The sequence below is a fragment of the Atractosteus spatula genome, chromosome 13 (assembly GCF_055471065.1).
Source record: "Atractosteus spatula isolate fAtrSpa1 chromosome 13, fAtrSpa1.hap1, whole genome shotgun sequence".
NCBI lineage: Eukaryota > Metazoa > Chordata > Actinopteri > Semionotiformes > Lepisosteidae > Atractosteus > Atractosteus spatula.
Genome location: NC_142718.1, coordinates 134,252 through 156,052, shown reverse-complemented (window position 1 = coordinate 156,052; position 21,801 = coordinate 134,252). Strand labels below are relative to the sequence as shown.

At 55.6% G+C, this 21,801-nt stretch overlaps 3 protein-coding genes across 8 annotated transcripts; all 3 read right to left on the bottom strand.

Annotated features, from left to right (window-relative positions):
• Positions 1-1,305: 1,305 nt before the first annotated feature.
• gcat (glycine C-acetyltransferase) lies at positions 1,306-6,312 on the bottom strand. Of its 2 annotated transcripts, XM_088930875.1 has the most exons (9): positions 6,032-6,312; positions 4,861-4,991; positions 4,590-4,691; positions 4,350-4,496; positions 3,450-3,604; positions 3,279-3,361; positions 2,777-2,948; positions 1,749-1,870; positions 1,306-1,612 (listed from the first exon to the last, which is right to left on the bottom strand). In XM_088930875.1, exons 1-9 carry the CDS (start codon positions 6,252-6,254, stop codon positions 1,461-1,463), a joined length of 1,287 nt encoding a protein of 428 aa, XP_088787001.1. In that variant the 5' UTR covers positions 6,255-6,312; the 3' UTR covers positions 1,306-1,460. The 2 variants fall into 2 exon arrangements, with proteins under 2 accessions (XP_088787001.1, XP_088787002.1); XM_088930876.1 differs by lacking the exon at positions 1,749-1,870.
• Positions 6,313-6,962: 650 nt separating this feature from the next.
• LOC148821449 (noggin-2-like) lies at positions 6,963-7,958 on the bottom strand. Its single transcript, XM_088930736.1, has 2 exons — positions 7,307-7,958; positions 6,963-7,057 (listed from the first exon to the last, which is right to left on the bottom strand). The coding sequence occupies exons 1-2, from the start codon at positions 7,956-7,958 to the stop codon at positions 6,963-6,965; spliced, it is 747 nt and encodes a 248-aa protein (XP_088786862.1).
• Positions 7,959-10,099: 2,141 nt separating this feature from the next.
• On the bottom strand, positions 10,100-20,765 carry tom1 (target of myb1 membrane trafficking protein). Of its 5 annotated transcripts, XM_088930865.1 has the most exons (16): positions 20,168-20,286; positions 19,713-19,797; positions 19,280-19,358; positions 19,043-19,192; positions 18,353-18,487; positions 17,841-17,957; positions 17,650-17,766; positions 17,399-17,532; positions 17,283-17,322; positions 16,366-16,498; positions 14,279-14,381; positions 11,951-12,026; positions 11,598-11,666; positions 11,412-11,471; positions 11,194-11,236; positions 10,108-11,103 (listed from the first exon to the last, which is right to left on the bottom strand). In XM_088930865.1, exons 1-16 carry the CDS (start codon positions 20,256-20,258, stop codon positions 10,943-10,945), a joined length of 1,593 nt encoding a protein of 530 aa, XP_088786991.1. In that variant the 5' UTR covers positions 20,259-20,286; the 3' UTR covers positions 10,108-10,942. The 5 variants fall into 5 exon arrangements, with proteins under 5 accessions (XP_088786988.1, XP_088786990.1, XP_088786987.1 ...); XM_088930862.1 differs by lacking the exons at positions 11,598-11,666; positions 20,168-20,286 and adding an exon at positions 20,602-20,765 and having other exon boundaries at positions 10,100-11,103; XM_088930864.1 differs by lacking the exons at positions 11,598-11,666; positions 20,168-20,286 and adding an exon at positions 20,602-20,716 and having other exon boundaries at positions 10,100-11,103; positions 19,622-19,797.
• Positions 20,766-21,801: the final 1,036 nt, after the last annotated feature.

Genomic DNA, 21,801 nt, shown 5'->3' with positions numbered 1-21,801 from the left:
ACCACATGACCTCTGTACTGTGGACAGTATGTTTCCCCGTTTCATTCACTTATTGCTACCTTGTTGTGTCATGCTGAGACATCTGTATATTTGTATGTTTATACCCGTTTGTTGTGTTTTCCTTTTGTATTTAAACAAAACACTGACGCCTGACGTCACGCCGGAAGCGCGCATATCCCACAACGCCCCGCGCGCAGTGTAGGCGTCACAAGGCCCGGAAGAGGGGGCGCACGTGAGAGGAGTCCATCCGGTCCGCCTGTACAATAGCTGTTACTCCGGTTTTAAACCGACCGGGCCGTCTGTTCTACAACCCACAACCCTCCGTGTAAAGGATGTTACAGTAATCTTTATTGATGCGTTTTACAACAGAAATACTTTTTAATTTATAATTCTTAAACCTTAGGAATGGTAAAGCCCTTCCTCCGGTTGTAAGAGAACTTTTTAACCCTCTTCAGATCCGAGCTCAGAATTGTTTGCCTTCATTCTGTGTGAACCTGTATACTATTTTTAATTCAGTTTTTTACTGGACTCTTTATTGCTATGGACAGCGTCCTTGGGCTTGGACAGGTGCTTTGTAAATAAAGGTTGTTGTTATTATCATCTCTAGATCAATAGACTAGCAGTGAGGCGCCCTCTGGTGGTCACAGCAGGGAAGTGTTACCCTACAGGAGAGAGGAACAATAGGTGTATTCCCTGCTGAAAAAAAGAAGAAAACACAACGTTTCGGCCGTGGAGCCTTCTTCAGGTGTCACGCCTTGCAGAATTGGTCCTCACACTGAACGCATTCTCTTTCAATAATCTTTTTTTACCAACAGGTGAGTGGAGTTGCCATGGGCACCAGAATGGGACCCAGCTATGCCAATATTTTTGTCGGCTGGGCAGAAGAACGGTTCTTCGCTTCCTACACTGTCCCTGACCTGACACCTGAAGAAGGCTCCACGGCCGAAACGTTGTGTTTTCTCTCTTCTTTTTTTCAGCATGGAATAAACCTATTACTTGTTCCTTTGCAGCCTACGCATGCTGACACAGCTCCCCACCTGAACTACTACAGGAGAGAGACTCGGTTCAGCTCTCTCACTGCTGGGGGTCAGATCACTACTTTTAAAGATACTTGTGCGGGATGATAGGCACACATTAATGACAGGCAGGCACTTAGCAGTATCAGAGACAGGCACATCCAGGCAGCAGGGACAGAATAGCGAGAAATACCCTAAACGACCACCAGGGGGCGCAATGGGCACACCAGACCACAGAGCTCTGATCCGCTCCGGGGATTCTCTCCAACAACAGCAAAGGGACAACAGCTCTCCAAAACACTTTTATTGACAGGAACTGTGTCCCCACCCACCTGCCCACCACAGACCCCCTGCTCGCCCACAGACCCCCCCCACTCCCACAAAGACGCACAAACAGCCGCACGCCGACTGCTCTCTGCGGGGATCGGGGGTGCACCAGCGGGGCTAGGACACGACGCCATGCCTGCGCCCCACCTCCACAAAGGCAGCGACGCAGCGGTCAATGTCATCATCACTGTGCGCCGCCGAGATCTGGACCCGGATCCGAGCCTTCCCCTTCGGAACCACAGGATAGCTGAATCCGATTACGTAGATCCCTGGTGGAGAGAAAGGAGTTGATCCGCAGGCAGCCGGCACGGTCAGACACAGCGCACCGGGTCAGGGGCTGGTACAGTCAGACACAGGGGTGCCAGGGGCTGGTACAGTCAGACACAGGGGTGCCAGGGCTCTCACCTTTCTTTAGAAGGTCATCAGCCATGAGGGAGGCCAGACGGGCGTCACCCAGCATGACGGGGCAGATGGGATGATCTGACCCTGAAATTGTGAACCCCGCTTCTGTCATCGCCACCCGGAACCTGAGACAGAGGAGCAGCTTAACACTGTCCCTCTCACAGACACACACACTCACTCACACTCCCTCTCATACACTGTCCCTCACACACACACACTCCCTCCCTCCCTCACACAAACACTCACACTCCCTCTCATACACTGTCCCTCACACACACACACTCCCTCACTCACTCCCTCCCTCACACACACACTCACACTCCCTCTCATACACTGTCCCTCACACACACACACTCCCTCCCTCACACACACACTCTCACAGACACACTCACTCACACTCCCTCTCATACACTGTCCCTCACACACACACTCTCACAGACACACACACTCACTCACATTCCCTCTCATACACTGTCCCTCACACACACACACTCCCTCACTCACTCCCTCCCTCACACACTCTCACAGACACACTCACTCACACTCCCTCTCATACACTGTCCCTCACACACACACACACACTCCCTCACTCACTCCCTCCCTCACACACACACTCTCACAGACACACTCACTCACACTCCCTCTCATACACTGTCCCTCACACACACACTCTCACAGACACACACACTCACTCACACTCCCTCTCATACACTGTCCCTCACACACACACACTCCCTCACTCACTCCCTCACACACACACTCTCACAGACACACACACTCTCACTCCTTCCCTCCCTCACACACACACACACTCACACACTGTCCCTCAAACTCACACATACATCCTCACTCACTCCCTCTCACAGACACACACACTCACTCCCTCCCTCCCTTACAAACACACACACACACTCACTCCCTCCCTCCCTCCCTCCCTCACTCCCTCACACTCACACATACACACACTCACACTTACTGTCCTTCACACACACACACTCACACTGACCCCCTGTGCCGGCCCCCCTGCTGACCTCCTGGTCTTGTCCGCCATGCTCTGCGCGATCTGGCTGGAGGCCATGAGCAGGTCCAGGGCCTTGCTGGCGCAGCCCACCACAGCCGGGGGCAGCGTGTTGGAGAACAGGTACGGCCTGGAGCGCTGGCGCAGGAGCTCCACCAGGGACTGCGGGCCCACGGTGTACCCACCTGTCCAGAGAGGACCAGCTCACTGAGCACAGCCTGGCCAGAGAGGACTGGCTCACTGAGCACAGCCTGGCCAGAGACACTGGACACAGGCAGACCTGGCTGCCCAGAGGGGACAGGCTCAGTGACCACAGCCTGGCCAGAGACACTGGACACAGGCAGACCTGGCTGCCCAGAGGGGACAGGCTGTGCTCCCACTGCCAGTGGGGAGAAACAGAAACATACACACACTTCCTACTGCACTGCGACAGATACTCTGGGATTAGAGAAACATTCTTTCCCAAATTTACACAGCTAATCTCACACAGAGACAGCAGGCGGGAGGGGTCTCACCAGCAGCGCCCCCAAGAGCCTTGCCCAGCGTGGAGTTGACAATGTGAACTCGGTCCATCACCCCCAGCAGCTCGTCGGTGCCCCTGTAGGACAGGAGGGGAACAGCATGAGCCCGGTCACAGCCGGGGGGACGTCGGGGGGACACTGGGGGGACACCCCACTCGCCCTCACCGTCCGCGCGGCCCCATGAAGCCGGTGGCGTGGCACTCATCGATGAAGACCAGCGCCCCATATCTCTCCGCCAGGTCACACACCCCCCGCAGGGGAGCCACATCCCCGTCCATTGAGAACACCCCATCTGTGGCGATGAGCCGGAGCCTGTGTTTCTACAGAGAGAGAGAGTGGTTAGTACACACTCCTGCATGCTGAGGGGTCAATACACACACTCCTCCTGCACACTACTGTACACTGACACTGCACTGAGAGAGAGAGGTTAATACACACACTCCTCCTGCACACTGCTGTACACTGACACTGCACTGAGAGAGAGGGGTTAATACACACACTCCTCCTGCACACTACTGTACACTGACACTGCACTGAGAGAGAGAGGGGTTAATACACACACTCCTCCTGCACACTACTGTACACTGACACTGCACTGAGAGAGAGAGGGGTTAATACACACACTCCTCCTGCACACTACTGTACACTGACACTGCACTGAGAGAGAGAGGAGTTAATACACACACTCCTCCTGCACACTACTGTACACTGACACTGCACTGAGAGAGAGAGGGGTTAATACACACACTCCTCCTGCACACTACTGTATACTGACACTGCACTGAGAGAGAGGGGTTAATACACACACTCCTCCTGCACACTACTGTAAACTGACACTACACTGAGAGAGAGGGGTTAATACACACACTCCTCCTGCACACTATTGTACACTGACACTGCACTGAGAGAGAGAGAAGGGTTAATACACACACTCCTCCTGCACACTACTGTACACTGACACTGCACTGAGAGAGAGAGGGGTTAATACACACACTCCTCCTGCACACTACAGTACACTTACACACTACCATACTGTATGCAGTACAGCTGTATGTGGATCAGTACCTGGGCAGCTTTCAGCTTGTCCTCCAGGTCGTTGAGGTCGAGGTGCCGGTACCGGTACTTGTGGGCCTTGCAGAGGCGAATCCCATCGATGATCGATGCGTGATTGAGCTCATCCGACAGCACGGCGTCGTCCGGAGTGAGCAGGACCTGCCAGGAAGGAGAGGGACACAGGGAAACTTCAGAGTGTGAGAGACAGTGTGAAGAGAGAGTGAGTGTGAGAGCGAGAGAGAGTGTCTGTACCTCGAAGATTCCTGCGTTGGCATCGAAGCAGCTGGCGTACAGGATCGCATCCTCTCTCTCGTGGAACTGAGCCAACTTCCTCTCCAGAGACTTGTGCAGATCCTGAGTGACCAGACACAACAATGACCAAGACACTGGGGCCCCGAGTGACAGGCAGGGGGAGAGAGGGAGACCGGTAGGAAGGAGAGAGACAGGCAGGGGCAGAGAGGTAGACCGGTAGGGAGGAGAGAGACAGGCAGGGGGAGAGAGACAGGCACATGGCTCCACTCACCTGAGTTCCACAGATGAAGCGCACAGAGCTCAGTCCGGCCCCATACTGCTGCAGAGCTGCCACCCCAGCTGAGATCACTTCCGGGTGACTGGAGAGACCCAGGTAGTTATTGGCACAGAAATTCAGCATCTCTAAGAGAGAGAGAGGGGGTTAATAGACACACTCCTCCTGCACACTACTGTACACTGACACTGCACTGAGAGAGAGAGGGGTTAATACACACACTCCTCCTGCACACTACTGTACACTGACACTGCACTGAGAGAGAGAGGCGTTAATACACACACTCCTCCTGCACACTACTGTACACTGACACTGCACTGAGAGAGAGGGGTTAATACACACACTCCTCCTGCACACTACTGTACACTGACACTGCACTGAGAGAGAGAGAGGGGTTAATACACACACTCCTCCTGCACACTACTGTACACTGACACTGCACTGAGAGAGAGGGGTTAATACACACACTCCTCCTGCACACTACTGTACACTGACACTGCACTGAGAGAGAGAGAGGGGTTAATACACACACTCCTCCTGCACACTACTGTACACTGACACTGCACTGAGAGAGAGAGAGGGGTTAATACACACACTCCTCCTGCACACTACTGTACACTGACACTGCACTGAGAGAGAGAGAGGGGTTAATACACACACTCCTCCTGCACACTACTGTACACTGACACTGCACTGAGAGAGAGGGGTTAATACACACACTCCTCCTGCACACTACTGTACACTGACACTGCACTGAGAGAGAGAGAGGGGTTAATACAATGAGTGACCCAATGTGATCTGAGGGGAGAGTGGTGTTCTGTAAGGACAGTCCAGGGTTTATCGTGAGCTCACAGTGCTCTGCCAGTGTGAGAAAGAGATGCAGCAGAGCTGAATGATGTCCGTGCCAGTGGGTGTACAGACATCCTCTGTCTGAGTGTAGTGACTCGTGACAGCGTGTCTGCTCTGTAATAACACAGAGCTATATAATAATACAGAGCGACACACACACATCAGAGCAACACACACACACAACAGCTCTCAGCAGAGTGACACACACTGCACAGTCCAACCAGACCAGTCCAGACCCGATACCAGATCAGAGCAGCCCGGTCCAGACCCGATCCCAGACCAGACCAGCCCGGTTCGGACCCGCGCTCAGCTGACTCACCGCCCCGGCTGCCCTCCACGCTGATGCGCGGGCCCTGCTTGGAGGTGATGACCCGCTCGCTCTTCCAGGTGCCCGCGGAGCGGATACTCTCCAGCTCGCCCTCCAGCACCGCTCTGGCCTGGGCCAGTGCGGCCGAGCCGCGGGCAGGTGCCGTCTGCCCCACAGAGGGGGAAAAACTACCCCTCAGGGGGGCAACAAGCCTACCGCCAGCGGAGCGCAGCATGGCTACTGTGCCACAGACACAGCCAGGGTGACGCAATCAAGGCGACCAGGGGCGTGTCGCGGTGGGGGTGTGGCTGACAGCCAATTGGAGGTCTAGTGGGCGGGACCAGCGAGGCGGCACGTTTAGCTTCTTAAAGGAGCAGTCAGTACGCGTTGACGTTTCCTGTTTTTGGAGAGAATTTACATCGGCTAAATTCTTTTTAAGCGGTAGTACATAGTTTGAGACGCTGTATAAAAAGTACAGATATTAATAAATAACATATAGCAGCATTTTAAAGAAAGATGTAGACTTTGGTAAGTATTTTTATTTAAAGATTTTTATAAAACATTTACAAGGTGAAAACAGATGAACAAGTTATTTAAATCAAGCACTCCGGAGTCTCTCTACAGCACAGTCACCCCTTCAGTGCTCCGCCTGCTGGCCGATCGCTGGTCCTGCACGGTCTGTCCTGCTCTATGAGGTTCATCCAGGTGTAAAACCCAATCAAACCGCCTCCGCTGTCTACAGCATCCACAGCGCTGACCCTCATACCCTGACACTCTAAAGCCCTTTCCTCACTGATACCCCAATACCCTAACACCCTCATACTGATACCCTGAAACCCCGATACCCTGATACCCTGATAGCCTTATACTCTGAAACCCCAACACCCTGATACCCAGAGTGCAAGAGCTCAGTCGTGGCCAGGTGTGTCGAACCCGCTCCCGGTCACTTGCAGGAGCACTTGCAGGCCGTGACCACGGGGTAGGGCACCTGCCTCCACACACACTGCCTGCCTGCGCCCCCTGCGTTCACAGAGCCCCCTGTACCCCCTGAGCCCCCTGCGTTCACAGAGCCCCCTGCGCCCCCTGCGTTCACAGAGCCCCCTGTACCCCCTGTGCCCCCTGCGTTCCCAGAGCCCCCTGTGCCCCCTGAGCCCCCTGCGCTCACAGAGCCCCCTGTACCCCCTGCGCCCCCTGCATTCACAGAGCCCCCTGTACCCCCTGAGCCCCCTGTACCCCCTGGTTCCCCCACATCCCCTACTCTCTCTGCACCCCCTGTGCCCCCCGCGCCCCAGCAGTGCCAGGCCAGGATCTTGATCTGGGTCACCTGGGCCCGCTTGCAGGACATGCCAGCCGGGAAGGAGCAGCTGTGTGTGGCGCCGGGCTCCTCGCAGTCCGTGTGCCGGACCCAGCGCGGCCAGAACACAGGCCCCATGTCCACCCACTGGTGGGAGAGCCGGCAGGTGGCCATCTGGACCAGCCAGGCCCGGAAGAGGTCCGGCTCGGCGGCGCCGGTCCAACCCAGCTCCAGGTCCTGGGCCTCCTGCTCCAGCTTGCGGCGGTACCGGGCAGCCCCCTGGCGCAGCTCGGGCGAGGCGTCAGCGGGGGGGCGGCGCTGCCGGTCCGGCTCCGCGGGCCGCTCCACCGACATCCAGAATGGGTCGAAGGACGGGCCCAGCACGCGCAGCAGACGGGCCGGCCGCAGGTGCCGGGGTCGGGGGGTGTAGTGGTAGTCGTCGGGGCTCAGCGACAGGGTGTAGGGGCGCCCTGCGCGAGGCGGCGAGCCGGACCTGGCCTGCAGGAAGGCCAGCTCGGACCCGGCAGGCTGCTGGGCCGGCGCCAGGGTCTCGCCATCCGGAATCGGGGAGCCAGTCTGTGCCCGGCACAGGCCTGCGCCCACAGTCAGCGCCAGCAGCGTGAGGAGGCTGGGCAGCACAGTCATCCCTGCCACACTGGTCACCCTGAAACCCAGGACACTGCACAGCACAGTCCTGCTCTCGAACCCGGGACACTGCACAGCACAGTCCTGCTCTCGAACCCGGGACACCGCGCAGCACAGTCCTGCTCTCGAACCCGGGACACTGCACAGCACAGTCCTGCTCTCGAACCCGGGACACCGCGCAGCACAGTCCTGCTCTCGAACCCGGGACACTGCGCAGCACAGTCCTGCTCTCAAACCAGGGACACTGCGCAGCACAGTCCTGCTCTCGAACCTGGGACACTGCGCAGCACAGTCCTGCTCTCGAACCCGGGACACTGCGCAGCACAGTCCTGTTCTCGAACCCAGGACACTGCGCAGCACAGTCCTGCTCTTGAATCCGGGGGGACACTGCGCAGCACAGTCCTGTTCTTGAACCTGGGACACTGTACAGCACAGTCCTGCTCTTGAATCCGGGGGGACACTGCACAGCACAGTCCTGCTCTCGAACCCAGGACACTGCGCAGCACAGTCCTGCTCTCAAACCCAGGGCCTCTGCCCCTGCTCCAGAGAGCTCTCGCCGTGTCCCTGTGGGTTCTGGTGTGGTTCTGGTGAAGTGTAGCTCCGGTCTCTGTGCTCTGGTTCCGGGGGCGGCTGGAGTGTCCCTGTGGGTTCTGGTGTGGTTCTGGTGTGGTTCTGGTGAAGTGTAGCTCCGGTCTCTGTGCTCTGGTTCCGGGGGCGGCTGGAGTGTCCCTGTGGGTTCTGGTGTGGTTCTGGTGGGGTTCTGGTGAGGCGCCGGTCTCTGCCCTCTCGCTCCTCTCAGCTGAAACTGACTCTCAAGGACTCATCGACTCACAAATGTTTCTCTCTGTCTGGTTTTCAGTGGCTCTGATCTCTCCTATCACTCCCAGACATCCTTGACTGCAGATCAACAGCCTGGCTCATAGACAATGTCCGGCCCACTCAAGGATGAAGAGTGTGTGTATTAACCCCTCTCTCTCTCTCTCTCTCTCTCTCTCTCTCAGTGCAGTGTCAGTGTACAGTAGTGTGCAGGAGGAGTGTGTGTATTAACCCCTCTCTCTCTCAGTGCAGTGTCAGTGTACAGTAGTGTGCAGGAGGAGTGTGTGTATTAACCCCTCTCTCTCTCTCTCTCTCTCTCTCTCTCTCTCAGTGCAGTGTCAGTGTACAGTAGTGTGCAGGAGGAGTGTGTGTATTAACCCCTCTCTCTCTCTCAGTGCAGTGTCAGTGTACAGTAGTGTGCAGGAGAAGTGTATTAACCCCTCTCTCTCTCTCAGTGCAGTGTCAGTGTACAGTAGTGTGCAGGGGGAATCTGGTCTTCTCCAGGTGGTCTGGCAGTGCCCAGGTCAGACAGTACTGCTCCAGCTGTAGCCCCTGTTCTGTGGGCGACAGCAGGACCAGGTCATCAGCTGTGTCGTGTAGTGTGAGACCAGGAGCTGCAGACTGTTCCCACACTCCTGCTAGCTCACTGGTCGAGATATTGAACAGCGTTGGGCTCAGACTTCAGCCCTGTCTCACACCAGGAGTACTCTCTCTCTCAGTCTACAGTAGTGTGTGTTCTGTACAGTGCAGTTAGCTCTTTGAGGTGACCTCTGTAGACAGTCTGTGTCACAGTGACCTTCAGACTCGCAGGGCTGACACTCTGCAGCACCAACAGACCAGAGCTGCTTATGATATCTGGATCCAATTCTCACATTCAGAGGAGCACAGTCATGCTCTTAAATCGGCCAGGAGCTACACCAGGCAACATCCATTCTATATTCCACTGGCAGCCAGTGTAAGGAGGCCAGGGCAGGTGTTACGAGTTCCTGAAATCCTGACCAAATCCTTCCAGACTCTGGAAGCAGGGGTCTGGATGTGGAGCATGGCTCTTAGCCAAGACACCCGGCACGAGCAGTCAGCGGTGGGACAGATTACACATGTGCACAAAGACACCTCAGCAACATTTAAAACAGGAGCCTCACAGCACAGAGAAGAGTTGGGTCTAAATGCTTCACAACCCCACAACGCACAAGCACAATCACACTGCACTCACCTACACACAACCACGTGCTATGTGCACACATGAAACACACCACACACACAAATCCGCTATACACAGGCACAATCACACACTTCCCACTGAGGGACATATACAACAGGACAGGTTTCCAAATTGCTTTACTGTTTTATTACTAACATTTCATAACAGAAACCAACATTGTCCTTCATCGGTATCGGAGTCTGCCTCTCCTGGTCACTCTCTTGCTGACCGTCTCCCTCCTGGTGACTGTCCCTCTCGGACGCGGTCAGTCAGTCCAGGTAAATTTGCTGGATTGCAGAGCCCAGCCAGGAGAACACCGTTAATGGGAGTCATGGTCAGAGCTCACTCTTAGTCATATTAATACTAATGCTATTCAGGTCCTGGCGTGCTCGTGTCCCAGGGGTAGGACGGTCTCCGTCTCCATAGTGAACTGCGTCTCTTTTTGTTTAGTGTGGTTGAAAAGCACCTCATTCTCCACACCAGTGCATTGGCAGCAGGAAAGACAAACCGCTTCTAGTTTCTGGAGGGCCCTTGTGCCAAGAACCTCAGTATCCCAGCACCTCCTTTCTACCTCCTGTCCTCAGGGCCCATCAGGTCTAATGAAGCTCCTGCCCCCTGCTGGCTGACTGGACAATCACAACCAATAACCTCAGAGAAGTGGGAATGATTTCTACTGGTTAGCTCTGTTTGAGCCAATCCACCCGCGTTTCTGTCACTCTGTGTCTATGTGTATCAGTGTGTGTGTGCGTCAGTCTGTGTCTATGTGTATCGGTGTGTGTCAGCGTGTGTGTGTGTGCGTGTCAGTCTGTGTCTATATGCATCGGTGTGTGTCAGCGTGTGGCCTCAGTGTGTCGCTGTCTGTGTGTCAATGTGTGTTTGTGTGCATCAGATGCAGCTGTGTGTGTGTCAATGTGCGTCAGTATGTGAGAGTGTGTCAGTGTGTGTGTGTGTGTGTGTGCCAGTGTGTCTACAGGGCGAACAGCTGCTCGTGGACGCTGTCCTGTTTCTGGGCTGGCTGGCTGGAGGGGCGGGGCGTCCCGGAGGGGGTACGGGGCGTCCCGGAGGGGGGCTCCAGGGGTGGCAGCCGGTCTGCGGCCTTCGCTCTCTCCTCCAGGAAGCGGTCGAACTCTGAAGGACACAAACACACGCAGACAGTGAGTAATGACATCAAACACTGCGAACGATGAGAGGTGGTCCTGATGAGAGGGTCACACCCACCTTCGCTTGTCACCCCATCCGCCTCTCCTACGCCGCCGTCTCGCTGGGGGACAGAGCACATCGAGAAACCATGAGAGCACCTCTGGCCAGCAGGTCAGCAATCGATTCATCAGTCAGGTCAGAGACACACAGAGACACAGACACCAGGTCTGCAGACAGTATACGTGTACACACACACACACACACACACACACACACACACACACACAGGGACTCACCAGGTCTGCAGAAAGCCACTGCTCAATGTCATCCATCACACAAGTCTGAGTCACAGGGATCTAAGGGAGAGAGAGAGGGAGGCAGAGTGGGTGACACTTCCACAGAGATAGTGACCACAGACAGGACAGCCCCCCTGACCCCAGTCCAACCAGTCCAACACCCAGCCACCAGTCAGTCACACCCACCATTCCCTTGGCCAGCATCCAATCAGAGTGAGGGGAGGAGCTGAGAGGGGCGGGCTCTGGGCGGGGCTCCTTCAGACAGACAGAGACAGACAGGACAGACAGACAGACTTGCTTTACTTACAGGCAGGCTGTTTAATACAGTAACAGTGTAGCAACGGCTCACTGACAGAGAGACCCTTCAGTCTGGTGCCAGCCAGAGAAGCACCAACACCAGTCAAACAGACACTGAGAGAGACTGGTGACATGGTTAACTTTGTGTAATACCTCCCCTGAACACCAGAGGGAGCTCAAACCAGTCTGGGATACTCTCTCCTGTGTGATAAACCAGTATCCCCTTTCCCAGAGAGACTCACCGCTCCAGTGTTCTGCAGCCGAGTGTCCAGGGCGCCAGCCAAACCTTCCACTGCCCCTGGGTCTTCGTAACGCACACTGTAGGTACAGACACTGGTCACTAAACGCACTGACCACTACACACACACTGATCGCTGTGCTCCCACTGACCACCACCACACACACACACACACAGCGATCGCTGTACGCATACGGATCACTGTATACACACTGACCACTGTATACACACTGACCACTACACACACACTGATCGCCGTGCTCCCACTGACCACCACCACACACACACACACACACACCAATCGCTGTACGCACACTGATCACTGTATACACACTGACCACTACACACACCGATCGCTGTACAAACTGATACATTTTGCTACAGGACTATACTCCTGCTATATAATACACGAGACATTGAGACAGAGAGACACAAAGAGGTGAAGACAGACTCGTCTTGGAGGCTGAGGTTCAGAAAACACCTTTAATTATTCTGAGTAGACCCACAGTGCAGTGGAGATCTACTGGAGTGTGAACAAGAACGAGCTCTCAGCTCAGAGAATAAAGAGTTTTTATCAGTGTCATGGTCACCACCATCATCATCATCGCCGTGAAGCTCCCCATCAGTCCCTGGTCCAGGCAGGCCCAGTTCTGAAGGACTCCACGTTCCCTCACTCTTCAGGTTCTGGAGGGCTGTACCGGGGGTCCGATAGACCCAGAGACCTCCCGATCAGCTCCAGGACTGCCTGCTGGGGAGAGACCACTGGGCTGTGCCTCGAGCTCCGATCACAAGTCCGAACACCCTGCGAGAGTTCCTTCGAAGCCAAGGGGCCGAGGTCCAGCCCGGCGCCGGTTCTGGTGCGTTACTAAGACATGTTCTGCCGGGCCCTGCCGGTTGACTACAGGCCCGGTCCCACAGCTCCAGGGCTCGTCGGGCTGGTTCCGTGCTCCCACGGCTCTGTCACGGGTCCGCACACCGCGAGCCGGGTCAGCGGGCTCTGAATGTCCCCGGGGCGGGTCCACTTCCTGGCTCTGACTCCAGTACCAGACTCAAACCCGGACCGGGGCACAGGTGTCGGGCACGCGGGGGCTCTGGCTACTGCGTCAGGTGCGGTTGCCCGGCGGGCCCGTGTCGGGGCCCGGGCCGGGCCGGGGCCGGCGCTGGTCGAACCGGTGGAAGAACAGCGGGTCGGTGAAGGGGCCGCTGTGCACGATGCGGTGCAGCAGGAAGACCAGCAGGACCACCAGGCAGCTGATGAGGAAGAAGGGCAGGAAGGGGCGGAGCTGCGCCCAGACCACGCCCAGCCCGTAGGCGCAGCCCCCGCGGTCGCGGGCGTGGCTGGGGCGGCGGGAGGAGCTGGGCGGCGGCGGGAAGGGGGAGAGGCCCAGGAGCCCCCTGCCGCGCCCGGCCGGGGGGGCGCTGGGAGAGGACTCCTCCATCAGGCAGCCGGACCCGAGCTCGACTCAGAAACACAGCCGGCTGGCCGGACCAACGAACCGGAAACTCCAGGAGAAACTCACGGATCCCATCGCTGTCCTGGTGCTGCTGGTGTCCCGGCGGCCCCGGCGGCTCCTGTGTTCCAGAATCCTGTGCAGGATCCAGCTGAACTCCAGTGTTACTGTTCTGATCACCTGGTCAGGACCCAGCGTCCAGTCCTGCTCTAGTCTGACTAAGTGTCCAGCGCTCAACTGTGACTCAGTGTTTCAGTGTCCACTGCTCCTCTGTGTCTAAGTGTCCAGCGGTGCTCTGTGTCTCAGTGTCCAGTGTCCAGGGCTGCCGACTGCTGTCTCCGTGAAGCCCGCGCTGGTGTCCAGGCGAAGGAGGAATGGAGTCACACCGGCTGACTTGCAGGGAGGGGCGAGCTGGGGCGTCTCCTCGCTCAAGAGCAGGCAGCTCTAATTACCCTGAACGAGCCTGGAGAGGAATTCTCACTGCTGCTGCTATAAATACTGCCCCAGGGCAAGAGAGAGAGGGCGGGGCGCCGTGTGTGTGCCTGTCAGTCAGAGCAGCTGGGTCACTGTGGTTCACGTGCGCAACCCCAAGGGTAACCCCATTTCCACCTGTGTAACACTGTGTCCACCTGTATAACCCTGTGTCCACCCGTGTCTAATACTGTATAACACTGTGTCCACCTGCATAACCCTGTGTCCACCCGTGTCTAATACTGTATAACACTGTGTCCACCTGCATAACCCTGTGTCCACCCGTGTCTAATACTGTATAACACTGTGTCCACCTGTATAACCCTGTGTCCACCCGTGTCTAATACTATATAACACTGTGTCCACCCGTGTCTAATACTGTATAACACTGTGAGGATCTCTGTATTTACCTCTTGCGCTGCTCAGCTAGAGAACTTCCCCTAGTCTGGGCAAACATGTCAAAGTCATCATCTCCCCCTGATGCTGGAGGGACAGTTGAGACTGAGGCTGTACCTATTGAGAGAGAGAGAAAGGAGTTAATACACACACTCCTCCTGCACACTACTGTACACTGACACTGCACTGAGAGAGAGAGGGGTTAATACACACACTCCTCCTGCACACTACTGTACACTGACACTGCACTGAGAGAGAGAGGGGTTAATACACACACTCCTCCTGCACACTACTGTACACTGACACTGCACTGAGAGAGAGAGGGGTTAATACACACACTCCTCCTGCACACTACTGTACACTGACACTGCACTGAGAGAGAGGGGGGTCAATACACACACTCCTCCTGCACACTACTGTACACTGACACTGCACTGAGAGAGAGAGAGGGGTTAATACACACACTCCTCCTGCACACTACTGTACACTGACACTGCACTGAGAGAGAGAAACATACAGACACATCCTCAGACAAGCTATGTCCCCCCACAGGTGGCAGCAGGTGGGAAAGCAATCAGTTTGTGCGGTAATGGAATAGTGCTGTCTGTGACGTCAGGCCTGGGGAATGTGACTCAGAGTCTGTCAACAGGAAGACTGGGCCTGGTGTGGCTATTTATAACCGCAGCACCGCCAGGGCCACATTGCCTCCCTCTTCCAGCTTCTCACCCCTCATGGCCCGAGCACAGACCCCGACTCTCTCACTGCACTGGCACTACACTGCCCCCTGCTGGCTCTGTGCAGAAACAGCAGGGAACGAAATTCACTTTCCCGAAACAAAACCATTTCAGTTTTAATACCGCAGAAATCGAATTTTTATACTGAATGCTGAGAAAGAGAATAATGAGTGACTCTATCCTCTCTCCAGCTCCAGTGTCCAGTCTCTGTCTGTAACCCCACTGTCACCCTGACACAGGACACAGAGGTGCAGACGTGTTGTTACACACTGAGTGTCTGTTAAGGAGTGATGATGATGATGAAGGGTGTCAGTGAGGGGCTCTGGGTGACTCTATCCTCTCTCCAGCTCCAGTGTCCAGTCTCTGTCTGTAACCCCACTGTCCCCCTGACTGCAGGACACAGAGGTGCAGACGTGTTGTTACAGACAGTGTCTGTTCAGGAGTGATGATGATGATGAAGGGTGTCAGTGAGGGGCTCTGGGTGACTCTATCCTCTCTCCAGCTCCAGTGTCCAGTCTCTGTCTGTAACCCCACTGTCACCCTGACACAGGACACAGAGGTGCAGACGTGCTTTAGGAATCTGTACACAGAGCACCAGGAGCCCGCAGTAACACATAGTATCACAAGAGGGCAGCAACGGGCACAACAGATAGAACTGCTCATAGCAGAGTCCAGAGAGAGATCAACACAAACCACACGCTGTCCAATTCCAGTCACATCTTGCACTGGTCCTGCTGAGTTACTGATCCCAGCCAGACAGTAACGCTCCCGGGGCGTTCTTAAACTTGCTGATACCCTGGACTCTTTCTAGGAACACCTGGGATCAATAATCCACTAACGACCAGACGGACACGCCCAGTGCTGACCGGGGCTGGAGCAGGGCCTCGTCCAGGGTCACTCACCGCCCTCCCAGGGCAGAAGGAAAGGAATCTGTCTTAACACTGCCACTCCCACCCGCGTCTGCCCATCAGAACACACTGGGCTGCAGCTGTGCAGAGGCCACAGGTCAAGAACACAGCTCTGCAGAGCTGCGCAGACAGACACAGGAGAGCAGCTATACGAACACACTGGGCTGCAGCTGTGCAGAAAACACGGGTCAAGAACACAGCTCTGCAGAGACCACAGGTCAAGAACATGGCTCTGCAGAGCTGCGCAGTCGGACACAGGAGACACTGAGGCCTGCAGCTATGCAGACGCCAGTGACAATGTGAGCTGACTTGAGGAAAAGGCAGAACAGACCACCTGCAGGCACCAATTCGCTCTGGGGACGGACAGCTGAGCAGAAATCCAAACCAGCTGACTAAGGTGCAGCCAGGCAAGGGGGCTGGATCAACTGACTTCTGGGAATGAAGCTGGGCAGTACTCACTGAGATTAGCCATCTGATTGGAAAGCGAGCTCACTGCTGATTGGTTGACAGATTCAGGGACCGTGGATTGGCTGACTGATGTAGTAGTGAGGTCAATAAGTGCAGTGTCAGATGTGTTGATGGAGACTTGATCCTAAAAAAGAGAGAGGGGTTAATACACACACTCCTCCTGCACACTACTGTACACTGACACTGCACTGAGAGAGAGAGAGGGGTTAATACACACACTCCTCCTGCACACTACTGTACACTGACACTGCACTGAGAGAGAGAGAGGGGTTAATACACACACTCCTCCTGCACACTACTGTACACTGACACTGCACTGAGAGAGAGAGGGGTTAATACACACACTCCTCCTGCACACTACTGTACACTGACACTGCACTGAGAGAGAGGGGTTAATACACACACTCCTCCTGCACACTACTGTACACTGACACTGCACTGAGAGAGAGGGGTTAATGCACACACTCCTCCTGCACACTACTGTACACTGACACTGCACTGAGAGAGAGAGAGGGGTTAATACACACACTCCTCCTGCACACTACTGTACACTGACACTGCACTGAGAGAGAGAGAGGGGTTAATACACACACTCCTCCTGCACACTACTGTACACTGACACTGCACTGAGAGAGAGAGGGGTTAATACACACACTCCTCCTGCACACTACTGTACACTGACACTGCACTGAGAGAGAGGGGTTAATACACACACTCCTCCTGCACACTACTGTACACTGACACTGCACTGAGAGAGAGGGGTTAATACACACACTCCTCCTGCACACTACTGTACACTGACACTGCACTGAGAGAGAGGGGTTTATACACACACTCCTCCTGCACACTACTGTACACTGACACTGCACTGAGAGAGCAGACAAATAACTGATGAACTAAAGACTCACCTGAGTCGAGCCAGCTTGTCTGCTGTGGAGTCTCTCGAACCTGCGCACAGACACAGTGATTAGACAACTGCAGTTGTGCGTTAGTGTGCAGCGTGTACCAGTGTGTAGCTGTGTACCTGTCATAGCGAGTGAAGGCCCCATTCAGGGTGTCGTTGAGAATCAGCAGCTCTTCAATCAGCCCCTCAGCCCCGACCTGAGGGATCAACTCCAGAACCCGGGTCTGCATGACGCGGCAGGTCCGGTTGAGCTCCTGGCAGGGACAGAGAGAGACGGGCTCAGGACCGGGACAGAGAGGAATCTTCGTCATGCCAACACTGATTCTTGAACTGAACTGAACTGAGAGACGGGGCGACAGGGAGAGTCACACCTGCAAGAGCTCCAGGTCCGAGGGCTCCACGCAACCCGGATTCATTCCGCTCAGCATGTCCGACATGACTGCCACGTTCCCCCGAACCACTTCCAGGTCAGCTGAGAGCTTTGCCATCTGGGGGAGCAGGGAGAGAGTCAGTGAACCGCAGCCCATCAGCACTGACAGCAGCGCTGCTTGTCTCAGGGTACCTGCTCGGAAGAGGGGTCGAAGGGGCCCCCTGTGCGCACGGGGCTCTGTGCTGGGACAGCAGGGGGCGCCGTGGAGTCCTGAGGTGAAGCGTGGGAGGGATCGGTGTCGGGAACACTCTGGAAGGACAGGGGAGAGACAGGAGAGATCAGCATGACCACAGAGACGCAGGACAGAACACACACTCACTCTCCGGCCCTCCTGACCACCACAGGCGCTGAACACATAACCTCAACGAGACAACACAGTACAGACAGTGTCTACACACCTGCTGTGGAGTGTGTATAGGGGACAGTACAGCAGGTATACCCTCTGTGGAGTGTGTATAGGGGACAGTACAGCAGGTATACCCTCTGTGGAGTGTGTATAGGGGACAGTACAGCAGGTATACCCTCTGTGGAGTGTGTATAGGGGACAGTACAGCAGGTATACCCTCTGTGGAGTGTGTATAGGGGACAGTACAGCAGGTTTACCCTCTGTGGAGTGTGTATAGGGGACAGTACAGCAGGTTTACCCTCTGTGGAGTGTGTATAGGGGACAAGGCATCCAGGTCAGTCATTGGGAACTCCAGTCCTTTCCTCCTCAGGTCTTCATACACCGACACCACTCCTGTCAGAGAAGGAGAACTCCGGAACGCATCAGCCCAAGACTGGAGAGACAGACACACCAAGCGGATTAACCCCTCTTTCTCTCAGTGCAGTGTCAGTGTACAGTAGTGTGCAGGAGGAGTGTGTGTATTAACCCCTCTCTCTCTCAGTGCAGTGTCAGTGTACAGTAGTGTGCAGGAGGAGTGTGTGTATTAACCCCTCTCTCTCTCTCAGTGCAGTGTCAGTGTACAGTAGTGTGCAGGAGGAGTGTGTGTATTAACCCCTCTCTCTCAGTGCAGTGTCAGTGTACAGTAGTGTGCAGGAGGAGTGTGTGTATTAACCCCTCTTTCTCTCTCGGTGCAGTGTCAGTGTACAGTTGTGTGCAGAAGGAGTGTGTCTATTAACCCCTCTTTCTCTCAGTGCATTGTCAGTGTACAGTAGTGTGCAGGAGGAGTGTGTGTATTAACCCCTCTCTTTCTCAGTGCAGTGTCAGTGTACAGTAGTGTGCAGGAGGAGTGTGTGTATTAACCCCTCTCTTTCTCAGTGCAGTGTCAGTGTACAGTAGTGTGCAGGAGGAGTGTGTGTATTAACCTTAACCTCTCTCATGATCACAGTACCTGAATCAAGCTCAGAACCTTGTCATGGACGATTTGCGGTGGGTTGTTTTTGGGCAAGATAGTCCGGACCAGAACTCCCTCCACAAAGTCCCTGCTCGCTACAAGGACATGAAACCGATGACCACAGTTCTTCACGCAAGACTCCAGCACCTGAGAGAGAGGGGTATCGATCACTCACAGTCCGGGACACACACACACACACACACACACACACAGAGAGGAGTATTGGTCACTCACAGTCAGTGCTAACATGACTTCTCTGAAGTTCTTATTGCCCACAATTCTCTTCTTCAAGGCTCTGATGGCATCTTTTGGCCTGAATACAAAACACAACACAAAAGTAATCCTAACAGCAACACAAATGAATACTGTAGGTATATGTGTTTGTGGGCCAGCGAAGGTGTGTGTGCATGTCAGAGTGCGTGTGTGCATGCCAGTAAGTGGTGTGTGCACGTCAGAGCGAGTGGTGTGTGCGTGTCAGTGTGTGTGTTGGCATGCTCACGTGCATCTCCAAGCGTGTCAATGCACGACTGACACCTTCGTGTCACACTCCCACCGATACAGCACACACTGACTTACTGCAGACACTGTGTGTGGAAGTCTGGGCTCTGATAACACTGACAGTTGTGTTGACAGTGTTGATGACAGTTAATGCTGTGTGACGTCATACCCCTCCTCAGTCTCGTTGATGATGTCACAGATCTCCATGTTCAGCCCCCAGTCCTCAGACTGGAGAGTAGCACTCGTGGCATTTTCTGTCAACACAACAAAGACACTTCAAACACCCCACTCTTTATTTGCCCCACCCCTGAGCCCCAACCCTCATCACTGAGCCCACAGCCCACTCAGTCCAGTCCAGCCTGCTGTCAGTGTCAGTGGAGTCTGATTATAATCCCAGTGAATCACTAATCCAGGTCCTAGTCCTAGTCCAGCCAGTCCAGCCTGGAGAGTCTCAGACTGCTGTCTGTATCCCACGCAGGACCGAGGTCTAGTCGGATTCGTCACTGCCTTAACCCACTTGGGGAGCCCAGTGCAGACGGAGATGCCGACCCGGTTCGGCCACGGAACCGCTCCCGTGACCCAGTTCATCCCGAAACCGGGGCCTATTCACATCTCCCGACTCATTTCTGGGGCTAAACAAAACAGCACAAAGCAACAGGGCTTTGGTCTGTTGTCGAGCCTGGTTCGGGTACTTTTTCGCTTTAACCGGGATCATCTCGAACCGCAAAACTTCGCGTCTTCCTCCCCACTCAACTGCGACAGCTTGAAAAACTTTTCCGAGTACCGCCCCGTCCGTCCTCACGCCGCGCCGCGATTGGACAAACGTCGAGCCACACAACTGGATCGCACCAATCACGCCGAGGAGCTGTCTCACCAGAGCCCGCCCTCCGACTGTCATTGGTCGAGCCAGACGCCGGTCACGCACTAACTCTTCCGTAAACTGTGAAACCGAGCCCGGCCGAGCCCGGCCGAACCCGTCCGCCCACGCCCGCTCCGAAACCCGCTCGGCCCAACCCGCAGCCCCGCTGACCCGGGACTCGGCTGGGCGTCTGGCTCACCTATCCTCTGTCCCACCGGGGTGGCGTACGGGCTGCCGAGGAGAAAGTCCATTTCCTCCGGGCTGCGCGACTGACGGCCTCTGTCTACGGGAACCCGCGCTGGGGGGCGCGCACAAAAGCTGGCGGGGGCGCGCGGTCACGTGAGAGGCAGTCAGCTGAGAGGCGGTGCCCGTGGGGGGGCAGGCTGCGTCACAGCCTCGTGAACCCTGTGTGTGGGAGGGGCTGCAGTTACACCCTTCTGCCCCCGGGGCTCAGTGACCACAGCCTGTCCAGAGACACTGGAAACAGGCAGACCTGGCTGTCTAGAGAGGACAGGCTCAGTGACCACAGCCTGGCCAGAGACACTGGACACAGGCAGACCTGGCTGTCTAGAGAGGACAGGCTCAGTGACCACAGCCTGGCCAGAGACACTGGACACAGGCAGACCTGGCTGTCTAGAGAGGACAGGCTCAGTGACCACAGCCTGGCCAGAGAAACTGGACACAGGCAGACCCGGCTGTCCAGAGAGGACAGGCTCAGTGACCACAGCCTGGCCAGAGACACTGGAAACAGGCAGACCTGGCTGTCTAGAGAGGACAGGCTCAGTGACCACAGCCTGGCCAGAGACACTGGACACAGGCAGACCTGGCTGTCTAGAGAGGACAGGCTCAGTGACCACAGCCTGGCCAGAGACACTGGACACAGGCAGACCTGGCTGTCCAGAGAGGACAGGCTCAGTGACCACAGCCTGGCCAGAGACACTGGAAACAGGCAGACCTGGCTGCCCAGAGAGGACAGGCTCAGTGACCACAGCCTGGCCAGAGACACTGGACACAGGCAGACCTGGCTGTCCAGAGAGGACAGGCTCAGTGACCATAGCCTGGCCAGAAACACTAGACACAGGCAGACCTGGCTGTCCAGAGAGGACAGGCTCAGACTGTCTATCTCTTCTCCAGGCTCTATACTCACAGTACAGAGCTGAACTGTGGCTGTGGAGTCTCCCACTGGGAGTGTTACTGCTGTATCACTGAGCTGCTGCCTCTTCTCCAGACAGTACAGAGCTGAGCTGTGGGTGTGGGGCCTCCCACTGTGTTTATACTGTATATAGACTATTTTGTTAACACTTGCATAATATGAAGTGTGTGTAGCAGGGCGTGTTCACAGTGCGCTCATGAACTGTCAGTAAAGAGTGTGGCAGTCCGGCCGAAGAACTTTCTGCAA